General features: G+C 38.9%; 1 protein-coding gene across 1 annotated transcript; it reads right to left on the reverse strand.

Annotated features, from left to right (window-relative positions):
- Window positions 1-12,526: 12,526 nt before the first annotated feature.
- LOC311584221 (olfactory receptor 6C75) lies at window positions 12,527-13,495 on the reverse strand (the record flags this gene model as incomplete). The annotated part of the gene is made up of 1 exon (XM_084758320.1): window positions 12,527-13,495. One exon carries the CDS (start codon window positions 13,493-13,495, stop codon window positions 12,527-12,529), a length of 969 nt encoding a protein of 322 aa, XP_084614446.1.
- Between the last annotated feature and the right edge of the window lie 448 nt (window positions 13,496-13,943).

The following is a 13,943-nucleotide window of genomic DNA, read 5'->3' on the forward strand; positions in this document are numbered from 1 at the left end:
ACTTAGATTCCTATCAACTAATGTTATTATAAGTGCAGAGTCTGATTCTTTGTTATCTAACATAGAGAAGTTCACTAAGAATAATAATTCTCAGAATTGTGTTTGAGGATGCAACCCATGAAATGGAAGAAATATTTGCTGAACATATTGAAATGTTGAACATATTGGAAAGAACTAATCTCCAAAATATATTGTGGTCTCACGCAATACACTACTCAAAGACTAAGGAATTCATTTAACCAATAGGAAAAAACCCATGAAAAGATATTTGTCCAAGGAGACATAGAATAGGCCCAACACAGTGTGAGGAGTCCACCATCAGTAATCATGAGAAAAACACACATGTAAGAACCATGATGGGATGTTATTTCATACCTACTAGGACACTATTAATAATCCAAACATCTACTACCTTGTGGATATGCAGAACTTGAGACCTTATACAAAGTTAATGGAAATCAACTACAGGAAATACAAATCTCCTGAAAACTCAAAGTGTAATACAATGTAGCAATACGCTTTCTTGCCAAATAAGCAAGAGTTGTTACAATTATAAAGAAGATACCTGACTTTTGTGTGTATTTGATGTTGACCATCAGCCTCCAGACATGTCTGTTAATAAGTGTGTGTAATTCTGTAATTAGTATTACCAACATATATCACACAGGCATCAATTCCAGAGAATCAGTCAGCACCCCCACATTTTCACTAGGAAATAGAAGGATAATTTTGGGCAGTAATGCAGAAATTAGAACCTAGAATATTTGAAGGATGATGCTCAGGTATCATAAAATATCAATGTATGGGAATCATTTAGGTAAGAGAATGTTTGCTGTTCAACCTTGACATTATCATTATGTCCTCCATCGCTGCATTCTTATACCATAAGGAATTATCTAATTCATACATATGCCTTATAATGGAGACACAAATGAGGGACTAGTATGTTCCTTTTACCTGTATTAAAATCTTCATTTTGTTGATGTCATTTTACTCGTATGGACCTTTTTCAGCAAAAGGAAAGGCTGGACTTCTGATCATGGAATGATATCTACCCCTATTCCTCACCCAGCATTAATTACTTATAGCGGTGGCTATAAATAACATGAATATTTACATACCTGTAAGCACAGTCTCCAGGGCTCTTACTATTTCTTCATTATTGAATCAAGCGATCATGTCCCTGAGGTGATAACAATTAGTTCATTCTACAAATGACGTTTTACTTACTGTAGTCTCAAAAATATTTCTGCAAATAATGTGAGCCTTCTGGGTGTGGAAAAACAAAATTTTCCTTCTTAGGGACACAAGTCTTATAAATCCCATAGGGAATATATGGCACAGCTCAGTTCCTTTTCAAAATATTATCACAAGACTTGAACATTTATGCAGACAGCTTAGGGGATTGTTGCTGACCTGGTAGAAAACTTGTACTGAAATGCTGGCAAAGCAGGCTGACCAATGTCACACATCTATAGCCTGCTGCATGTGTTGACTTAATGGTACATTTCCCAAGGATTTTCAGGAAGTTCAGAAAAAGGAAGTTATTATTTTGGATGAAACTTAGTTCCTGTATGTTTGGTTATATTGATACTCTCTGGCAAACCAATATTTATCATTTTTGAAAATTGCATTTTGCAATTATTAGTTACACTTTATAATTTCATTGTGTGTTTTTTGAAGGCAATTTTTATTTTTATTTATTTTTAATATATATTTTATTGATTTATTCATATTATATCTCAATTGTTATCCCATCCCTTGTATCCTCCCATTCCTCCCTCCCTCCCTCCCATTTCCATTTACTCCCTTTCCCTATAACTGTGCCTGAGGGGGACCTCCTCCCCCTGTATATGCTCATAGGGTATCAAGTCTCTTCTTGGTAGCCTGCTATCCTTCCTCTGAGTGCCACCAGGCCTCCGAAACCAGGGGACGTGGTCAAATATGGGGCACTAGAGTATGTGTGAAAGTCAGACAACACTCTCCACTCAACTGTGGAAAATGTCCTGTCCATTGGCTAGATTTGGGTAGGGGTTTGAAGTTTACTGCATGTATTGTCCTTGGCTAGTGCCATAGTTTGAGCAGGACCACTGGGCCCAGATCTGCCCATCATAATGTTCTTCTTGTAGGTTTCTAGGACCCTCTGGATCCTTCTATTTCCCTATTCTCCCATGCTTCTCTCACCTAGAGTCCCCATAGGATGTCCTCCCCTCTGCCCCACTTTCCTGGTAAGTGAAGACTTTCATGAGACATATCCCTTGGGCTAGTGTCCAGATATAAGTGAGTATATACCAACTGTGCTTGCTGAAAGTACATTTGATTATCTTTTCCTTACCAAGAGCTGGTAGCCACTGAAAAGTTTATATTCTATATAGTTTTGCTTTTTCCAAAGTATTTATTTAACTTGAATAATATGTTGTCTTTCAAGTATGCCATTTTAAAAAATCCATTCACCTATTAATGAGCATTCTTATTGTTTCCAGTTAAGTTAGGTATAAATAAAGCTGTTATAAACCTGGCATTGAGAAGTGGTGCTTTCTCAGGAAATTATGAGTAACTCTACCTCAAGATTCAGATGTGCCACTCCTGAGTAAATATACCAAAAGATGCTGCACCATACAACAAGGACACTTGCTTAACTATGTTCATAGCATCTTTATTCATAATAGCCAGAATGTGGAAACAAACTAGATGTCCCACAACTGAAGAATGGATAAAGAAACCATGGTACATTTACACAGTGGAATACTGAATAGCTATTAAAAACAAGGAAATCATGAAAATTTCAGGCAAATGGATGGAACTAGAAAAGACAATCCAGAAACAGAAAGATACACATGGTATGTACTCACTTATAAGTGGATTTTAGCTGTATAGTACAGGATAAGCAGACCCAATTAAGATTAGTAACAATGAAGTGCCAAAGGAGGATGTTTAAATATCACTCAGAAGGGGAAATTGAATATTCATCAGAGGTGGTTAAAGAGAAGGAACAAGATTGGAGAGGGAACACAGAAAGAAATGAGGATGGAGGTCCGACCTGGGTTGAACAGGCCAGGGCATGGGGCAAGACAGAAGACCTACAGGACAGGGCATGGGGGAAGACAGAAGACCTGCAGAGAGAAGAGAAACTGTGGGTGGAGGCATGTCTGTGACAAACTAGAGGCTTAAGATAAGGCAGACTTCTGGGAAGATATGGGGTGACTAGCTAAGCGTCCTAGTAGCAGGGAACATGGAGATTGAAGAGGACATCCTCTCACTAAACAGGGCTCCTAGTGGAGAGAGGGGAGCTCCAACCCACCCACAAAAACTTCAATAAAAAATTTACTCTGCCTCCAAGATGTTCAGAGATAAAAGTAGAGCAGAGTTTGAGGAAACGGCAAACCAATGACTGGCCCAATGTGAGACCCACCCCATGGGGGAAAGCCAACCTCTGACACTATTAATGATACTCTGCTATGCTGACAGACAGAAGCCTAGCAATCCTGTCCTCTGAGAGGCTACACTCCAGAGCAGATCTAAACAGAGATGCCTTCACTGCCAGAGCCTAGACCAGGGAGTGAGGATTGAGAAATAAAAGAACAGAAATAAGAAACTGAGGCAAGAAATAGTGGGAAACACAGGATAGGCTCAAGAGGGCCTGCAGTCAATACCACACGACCCCTCAACTTTATTCACCAGTTAAATGTATACACATCTCAGGCATGGGAAAAGAAAGCAAAAGGGCGCTCTCAGATAATGCAGACATTCTCACGGGAATAGTGGTGTAATCTCAATAGACTCTCAGCCTTGAGGCCACAGTGTAGTTTTCTGAAAGTCTGAAGACCTTGAGTGTGCACTTGGCAGAACATCTTGCTTAATCACGGTCTCGGCAATCTGTGTGATTCTTATGCTGGAGCAGAGAGCACGGGAGCAACACTTATGGACATAGAACATTTACAAATGGCTCCCAACACTCCACCCACACTTTTCCTCTTTCTGCAGACCCTCTGTTTTCCCCAACTCTCCTCATGTCTGAGCTTCATTAATTATTCAGAATTTTCTGTCTAGAACATCTTATCACATGCAAATAAACTGCTTTTGGAGTGATGAGCATTATCAAAATATGTAGTATAAAAATTTCCCCCTTTTTATTACTTAATAATCAAAATTAAATCATTGCCATATTCAAAATGGGCTTAAACCTGACACACCCATACACAAATATTGTATTTTGATCATATACATATCTCCACCACCCTTCTTTCCACTTGTTTCCACTTTCCGTGGTCTCTTCCTCCTTTTAAACACTCCTGCTTTCATGTCATATATGTGCATGCATATGTATCATATAGTTATGTGAAAATGTATGTATAGTATGTATGCACATTATATATTATATAGTTAAATCTACACACACTAATAATATGTAGTTAAATCTAGATCTGTGGAAAGATCCAGTGTCTTTCTTAGTTCTTAATAACTTTTCTTTCTCCATTTGCTTTATGCTCTTTTCTTTCTCAGCTAATATTATTTTTACATTCCTAAGACATGCACATGCACACACACACACACACACACACACACACACACACACAGTCTAGATACTGTATATAAGACAAAATATATAGTATTTGTCTTTCTGAATCTGACAAATTTTTTTAACAAGATGAGTACTATAATCTTTCACTAATTTTTCTGAAAATTACAGAATTTTGTTTTAAGTTGTGGATGAATAAAATTCCATAGAGTTTTTAAAAATAGTTTCTTCTTCTTATATAATATTTATTTTTCTCATGGAAAATTTTAGTTTTTTTTAAAGTACATTTTCTTAAAAAAAGATGTATTTATTTATTATGTATAGAGTATTTTGCTTGCATGTATGACTGTATGCCAGAAGAAGGCACCAGATCTCATTGTAGATGGTTGTGAGCCACCCTGTGGTTGTTGGGAACTGAAATCAGGACATTTGGAAGATCAGCCAGAGCTCTTACCCTCTGAGCCATCTCTGCAACCCAATTTTAGTGTTTTAAATGAGCATGTATTAATTATGCTTAATAATGTGCTTTATTATGACATTTTTACATTTGACAGTGTATTTCAACCATGCTCATCTACCTGTTAGCACTTATTCCCTTTCATGCCCACCCATCCCTTTCCTCTTCCCACCTAACTCTCCCACTCTCATATCTTTTTAGTTCTGAGATTATAATTATACCACTTCTCCCCTTTCTTCCACCCTTTAAATCTTCCCATATAGCCCCTCTTGCTCTCTTTCAAATTTATGGGCTCATTTGTATTGATTTTTGCTACATATATGTATGTATACTTATATATTCCTACCTATTACCTGATCAATCTGTGTAATGTTACTCAAATGCACTTGTTTTTCCAGGGCTGAAAAAACTAAACAAGAAAAGGAAAAATAAAAATAAATCTTCTAGATCCAATATGGTGGTATCTGATCTGCAAGACAGAGAATAGGGAATGGGCTGGGAGCTACAGAAAGCAAGACCTGGAAGGCCCTAGGTGACAGAGGTCCACACAGCGCAGAGCACAGGTGGGTCTGGCCTCAGACCATGCAACTGGCCCATGGAGAACAGGTGCCCAATCCCAGAGTCTAGACCCGTACCCGCCTGCAAGCTGCATCTGTGCTCTATATCATAGACGTGATATCTGAGACTGAACTGTGGGTGGTGAAGCACCAGAGTCTGGATCTGCTGGCCTGGAGAGAAACCAGGAAATGGGTGGGTCTGACCTCAGAGTTGCCATGCCCTTCCACAGAATGCCCCAGGGGCCGGCGACTAGGCCACTAGGTGGGCACAGGATCCAAAGCTCAGCACAGCCTATCTGGCCTTACCTGCACTCTTTCTCTCTCTATGACTGATTGGTGGGCTACAGAGAAACAACATCAGTGTCTGCTGGGCCAGGACGAGTTGAGAGGATGGAGCTTGGATAGATCTGACATCAGATCAGTTAGCAGAGAGACCCAGGACTCACGTGGGCGCCTGGGTGGCTGTGGACACAATTCTACAGCTACAACTCTGCAGCCATGCTCTTGGGTTGACTGATCTAAGGTAGCGCAGTCTGAACGGGATCAAGCAGAAACCTAGCCAGCCACCATTACCGAGCAGGGACTCCCTTGCTTTCAAGAGGGACTGAACCAGCCTGAGGGGATCAGGCAGAAATCTAGCCAGCTGCCTCAACCCAGGGAGCCAGTCCCACACTCTCTGGAGGAACTGAACTGACTGTCCTGAATGGATTGGACAGAAGCCTAGTCACCAGTTGCCACAATGTGTGTGTGTGTGGGTTCTCATGCCCTAGGGCTTGTCTGAACAGGCCTTAATGGATTGGGAAGAATCCTAGCCAACCACCACAAGTGAGAGGGTGGTATCTATTCTTTTAAGCAGGACCGAACCTAGGCCCAGAAAGCCCCAGTGCCCAAGGGTAAGGTTTATAAAGCTCAGCCAAAGGCAGGATAACCAGTTATACCTACACTACTTTGAACTGACCCTTGGGCTGCAGAGTGCCAGCACCAGCTTCTGCTGACCTAGTGGAGAGTCCAGGGTGCAGAGCAGAGTAACCTGGATCTGAAACCAGATCACCTGCCTGATCAAGGGAAGGGTTCCTTGACCCCCACAGGTGAGGGTTCTCAACCTATAGACACTCACCAATGAACTAATCTCAATGACTAGTGAAGGACACCAGAAACTACCTCCCAACATCAGAAACAGCAAGATGACTAAAGGCCAGCATAAAAACACAAACAACAAAACCCAAAGCAATATGGCATCTCCAGAACCCAGCTATCCCAAAGAATTCAACTCTGGGAACTCAAATACAATTGAAGCACAAGAAAATGACCTCAAATCCTTAGTCATGAAGATAATAATGGAAGAAACAAAATCCATAAACAAATGCACAAAGATGCAGCCAACCACACTGAGGACATTAAAGAGGCTTATAGAGAGGAAATGTAGAAATCGCTGGAAGAAATTCAAGAAAATTCAAACAATCAAATGAAGGAAATCAATAAAACAGTTCAAGGTCTGAAGATGAAATAGAAACAATGACAAAATCACAGACAGAAGAAAGCTAGGAATGAGAGACCTTGGAGAAGAAAGCAGGATATGCAGAGGTAAGCCTCTCTAACAGAATTCAAGAGATGGAGGAAAGATTCTTCGGAGTAGAAGATACAACTGAAGAACTTGAAGCAACTATCAAAGAAAATGTTAAATCTGAAGAATTCCTGACACAAAACATCCAAGAAATCAAGGACATCATGAAAAGATGAAACATGTGGATAATAAGCATTGGGGAAAGAGAAGACACCCAGCTCCAAGGCCCAGAAAATATTTACAACAAAATTGTAGAAGAAAATTTCCCCAGTTTAAAGAAGGATGTGCACACAGATGTTCAAGAGGCCTACACAACACTAAATAGAACAGAATAGAAAAGAAAATTCTTCTGCCACATAATAATCAAAACACAAAATGTACAGAACAAAGGAAAAATATTAAAACAGCAAAGGAAAAAGGCCAAGTAACATATAATGGCAAATGTATAATAATTATGCCTGACTTCTTAGCAGAAACCATAAAAGCCAGAAGGGCCTGGGCAGAGGGCCTGAAAAACCTCTGAGACCACAGATGCCAGGCCAGACTACTATACCCAGCAAGACTTTCAATAACTATTGATGGAGAAAACAAGATATTCCATGACAAAAATAAAATCAAACAGTACCTATGTACAAATCTGGCCCTACAGAAGTTACTAGAAGGGAAACTCCAACCCAAAGTGATAAAAACTACCAAAATAACACAGGAAATAGATAACTTCACTGTAGTAAAATATCACTACACAAATACTCTACTGAAACCAACATCAAAATCAAGGAACTTACCAGTCACTGCTCATTAATATCTCTCAACATCAATGGTCTCAATTCTCCAATAAAAAGAAACAGACTAACTGAATTGATGCGTAAATAAAACCCAACATTCTTCTGCATTCAAGAAACACATCTCAGCCTCAAGGATAGACATTACCTCAGGGTAAAAGGCTGGTAAATGTTATTCCAAGTATATGGGAACAAGAAGCAAGCTGGTGTAGCCATTTTAATATATAATATAATAGACTTTCGACCAAAATAAACAGAAGAGATGAGGAAGGACAGGTCATACTCATCAAATGTAAAGTCAACCAAAATGACATCATAATTCTGAGCATCTATGCCCCCAATACTAGGGCACCTACATCTGTAAAAGAAATATTAACAAAACTTAAACCATACATCGATTCCCACACATTAATGGTGGGAGACTTGAACACCCCATTTTCACCAAAAGATAGGTCAACAAAAGAGAAACTAAACCGAGAAATAATGACACTAACCGATATCATGAGTCAAATGGATCTAACAGATATCTATAGAACTTTTCACCGAAACACAAAAACTTATACCTTCTCAGCACCTCATGCAAACTTCTCCAAAACTGATCATATAGTAGGTCACGAAACGTGCCTCAACAGACAACAAGAATATTGAAATAATACCTTGTATCCTGTAAGATCACCATGGACTAAAGCTGGACTTCAACAACAACAGAAATAACAAAAAGCCCACACACACATGGAAACTATGTGTGTGTGTGTACCCCCTACACACAAGCAATAACGCACCACACAAACACACATTACAGATATTTGTTTTATCAGTAACATTTTCACACAGCAGCAAATTATTAATAGTTAATCTTTGGATACTCAACTGTTATGCATAAGTTCTTGACTTGATGGTTGCACAATAATATGCTCATGAAAGTCACAGCCTGGAGACGCAAACCTAGAAGACAGGTTTAATCAGGAAGAATGCAAAGCACTGTCATCAGCCACCACACCAACAGGACTACAAGCATTACAAACATTACAAAAGATAATAGCACCAGAACCAGATGTAACAAGAATTGGAGCTCTTTGACCAGGAATTTAAAAGTATGATTACCAATTTAATCTATTAAGTGATTGGTATGGCAGTGGCTTTAATAGGAAGAGTGGAGAGCAAGCAAGTATCTGATAACTAGTATAACTAGAGAAATAAAAACTAAAAGAAAGAATCAAATGGAGATCCCAGAAATCAAAAGCAACTAGAAATGAATCATGTCTTTGATGGGCACACTGCTTGATTGGATATGGGAAAAATGAGTCAATAATTCCTAAAGACAGCACAGCGGAAATGAACCAAACGGTATTTTTTTAAACAAAAAGTAATGTTGAATTAACAAAGCAGAGCTTCCAAAATTAATATCCCAAATATTAAAGATTTCAAATTCTTGCATGCCAGAGATGAAAAGAAAAAAAAACTTTTGCAGAAATAATTGCAATTTAAAAAATTTAGTTTATAAGAAAAATTGAAACATGGATTCAAGAAAATTAGAGTATAGCACACACCTAACTAGCTATATTTTAATTACAACTATGAATGTCATATTCAAAAATCAGAAAAACAAAAACAGATGAAATACTGGAAAGTGAAAAGTTAGGCACAAGAATGACAGGTAAACTCAAAGCACACTTTGAAGAGGAAATACATGGGAAAAAATATAAAGTCGAAAAAGGAAGGTCGGGAGAGGATCCAAAATGACACAAAATATGCAGAATATCTGATCTGCAGGAGAGAGACTAGGGACCAGGCTAGGAGCCACAGACCACGAGTCCTGAAGGGCCCTAGGTGAGAGGGGTCCGCAAAGAGCAGAGCACAGGTGGGTCATGCCTCAGGCCACCTAACTGGCCCACGGAGGAGGGGTGCATAGTCCCCAGAGTCTGGACCATTAACTGCCAGTGAGCTGCTGACATGTGTTATATCAGGGACTCTGGAATTTCCTCCTAGCACTGCTTTCAATGTGTCCCATAAATTTGGGTATGTGTGTGTGTGTGTGTGTGTGTGTGTGTGTGTGTGTATGTGTGCAGGCCAAAGGCCAATGTCTGGTGTTCTCCTCTATTGCTTTCTACCTTATGGTTTCTCACTAAACCTGGAAATCACCCATTTCAGGGCTGGTCCTCCCATCCCCACCTCCCTCTGTGAGGCTTCCTGGTGCATACCATCATACCTTGCTTTTAACATAGATATTGTGTGTCCAAACCCAGGTCTTCATGCTTGAATGACAAACACTTTACAAAATGGATCACTTTCCCAGCTTCTAAACACCTTGTCGATATATAATTTTGTTTGTTGTACATATTATATATATGGTGAAAAATGAGATGAAATAAAAAGTAAAATATCACTTTTACTGATGTAATTAATTATTTCAGTCAAAAAATTATTACTTGGGTAGAGAAAATTAGACATTTTTAGGGATACTTGTTAATGCTTGTGCATACTGAAGTGGCAACAGGAATGAAATTATTATACAACCACAAAATCGACTATAGTCACCTTCATGCATATTTGTGTTTTATATATTTCTGTTCTCTGTGAGTGGAGTCACAATGTGCCTTCTAAGTGCATGTGTGCATACATTCTGATAATCTGTAACTTTAAATAATAATTTTTGCATTTAATGTGGAAAATGATAAAAATAGGCTAGTGTCTAAATGTAATTTATAATTTGTAGATGCACAGCACTGTATTCCTTGATTTCATAACAGGGTATTTGGCTGGAAAAATTAAAATCATTAAGCTCTTACTGATAATGGAATATAAATAAAAATCACACACACAAAATTAATCAAAATTTTATCAGTACCCCCAAGCTATGCAGATTATCTGTAAGATTTCTTTTATTCAAAATCACCACAAATATTTAAACAGAACAATAATAGAAAAAAGGAAATACTTCTGTATAAATGGACCCAGGCAGTTTGAACTCATAAAGAACAGCAGTTTGTTGGCAAGTGTTCACCCCTGCCCCAGTTTTCATAAATTGGAGTTGGCGTCTTCAGATTAGCTTTGTTAAGCAATAGGATAAAATTTCCCTTACTCTCTCATTTTCCATTAACCTTCTCTAATCTCAATTTCTCTCCGCCTAGAGTTTATATTCCCTTTCCTTTTCCATATTAAAATAAATGTAATTAAAGTTAAATGTGACTTATTTCATAAGGACTTTTAACACTGCAGTGTAAAATTCAAATATATTGGGCGAGGCATGGGGAGTCTTGTGAAAAAGTTGTGGGAAAGACAGAAAGACCTGGGGATGACAAGAGCTCCATAAGAAGACCAACAAAGCCAAAAAATCTGGGCATATGGGGGCCAGTGGAGACTGATGCGTCAACCAAGGACCATACATGGAAGGATCCAGGCCCCATGTTCAGGTGCAGCAGACAGGCAGCCCAGTCTCCTCATGGGTCCCCTAGAAAGTGGAGCAGGAGCTGTCCTGGACATGAACTCTATGGCCCACTGTTCAATCCCCTTCCCCTAGCGATTGGATCTTGCAAGGCCACAGAGGAACAGGACCCAGGCAGTACCGACAGACATTCATTTTCTAAATCTTTGCAGTATTTTTACACTTCAGAATTTTGTTTTGTGTGTTTGCTTTACTTGCTTTATCTTACAACGTCAACTTACATGGTCTCATCTCTTTAACAACTGCCTCAATAATGGATTTATAATAAAATAAAATATCATGTAGTTTCTTTTTTTTATTTTACTAGTTTAAAATATACCCGAGTGAAGTGCACATCATCCCATGGGAGCACAATGGAAACAATCAGCACTTCAGGTTGTTCTCGTTCATGAGAATAATTATTCATTTAACTCACACAGGAAACTCATCACATTGACTTGTATTCAGATCAAGCTGAAAACCAAGGAGCTAAAAATCTAGTCACTTACCCAGTGTCTAGTCAGACTCATAGCTTCTTCCCAAGACAATTAATCTCCCTAATGAAACACAGGAGTTGAGGGACTCATTAACTACAGGACCAATCTTGGGACACTATTTTCACGTTCTTGGCTACTTTCAAAAGTCATTGTCTTAACTGTAAGTGTGAGGAAGGAAACCTCTGTAAAGGATTCCGTGGAAAGATGAAAGACAGGATTGCACCTTGAGTAGTAGCTAAAGCCTGAGACTCAGGTAACCAGCATTCAGGATTTCCAGATGATCAGAAGAACGTCAGCGTCCCACCAGTCTGCACACAATACCTCCTGCTCAGTTGGTAGCCTGTCATTAGAAATGACAATTGTGCCAGTGGAAAGAATCTTAACCTAAAGTCAGGATAGCAATAGACCCTTAGAGATCATGATTTTACATTAAAAAATATTAGTGGAAATAGAGACATTTTCAGTTGGATAATATGTTTTTAAGAAATATAGTGCCAAATAATAAAATACGTTTCTTACTTTCTATACAACTTTACTTATATTTTCTTTAGAAAAATAAAAATTTAGGGACATCAATATGTTTCATCTTATGCCTCTATTTATTTTCTGTATACATTTTGCTCCATCTTATTAGTAAAGTTTAATACGATGTGTTGGGGAAGAGCCTATGTAGAGAAGGAGAGGTTTTCATTCAGCTCTGTCTTTGGAGACCCATTTTCCTCATGATCATGTTAATTTCTTTGAAGAAGAGAGGATCCTCTGGACCATAGTTTTGAAGGCTTGCTTCACTTGCTGGTTCCTCAGGGTATAGATGAAGGGGTTCAGGAGAGGAGCCACTGAGGTATTGAGCACAGCTACCCCTTTGCTTAAAGTCACCCTCTCCCTTGCAGAAGGCTTGATGTACATGAAGATGCAGCTGCCGTAAGATAGGGAGACAACGATCATGTGGGAGGAGCAGGTGGAGAAGGCCTTTTTCCTTTGATTTGCAGAAGGTATTCTCAGAATTGTCCGGATGATATATGTGTAAGAGAGAATAATTAATGTCAAGGTGACCATGAGCGTTACCACAGCTAACAAAAATGCCATGAGCTCTAGGAAGCGAGTGTTTGAGCAAGAAAGCTGCAACATTGGAGAAGAGTCACAGATGAAGTGGTCAATTATGTTGGAGGCACAGAAGTCCAGCTGCAGAAGAAGGATAATTGGTGGGAAGATGATCAGGAACCCTGCCAACCATGAGCTGAAGACAAGGAGAACGCACACACGGTTGCTCATGATGGTCGTGTAGTGTAGAGGCTTGCAGATGGCCACGTAGCGGTCATAGGACATGGCAGCCAGAAGGTAAAATTCCGTCACTCCCAAGAAAATGAAAAAGAACAGCTGAGCCACACAGCCATTGTAAGAAATGGTTCTATCTCCTGTCACAACAGTAACAAGGAATCTAGGAATGCAGACAGATGTGAACGATATTTCTAAGAGAGAGAAATTGCGAAGGAAGAAGTACATGGGCGTCATCAGATGGGCATCTGAGAGGGTTAGGGTGATAATGATGAGGTTTCCAGTCACACTTAGCATGTAGGTGACAAGGAGAAACGTGAAAATCACAGGCTGCCACTGTGGGTCGTTTGTCAGTCCAAGAAGAATAAACTCCGTTACTGCTGTGGAATTTCTCATAATAGTCTCTGCTTCTAAATGCATTTTCTAAATAGATGAAATATGAAGTCAACTTTGGTAATAAAGAGACAAACTGGCTACCTGGGTCTGGCTTATTTTACTTATAATAATGTCCTTCAGATTCATCTGTGATGGCGTCTATGTTCAGGTGGTCATGTCTCTGTTGTAAATCTGGGTATTATAACACAATGTGCGCATGACCATAAAAAGTATTATATATTATTTATATTTGTAACATAGTCAATGTAATCCTAATATTTTCAAAGAGGGTATATTTTTTTTACTCATATAGGATAAATAAGTTTAGATAACTAATGGGTAGTGTGTATGTTTACTAAAACATACTTAACACTGTTGTTCATTAAAATTTACTAAAAATTTTAGTTTGGGAGATTTTTATGTATTCTTGAAGCAAAAGGAAAAACAGTAAGTAGAGAGTGATAGATAAAATAATTTTCTTTATTGCAGTAAT

This window comes from Acomys minous (assembly GCF_964271855.1).
Source record: "Acomys minous genome assembly, chromosome: 15".
Lineage (NCBI taxonomy): Eukaryota > Metazoa > Chordata > Mammalia > Rodentia > Muridae > Acomys > Acomys minous.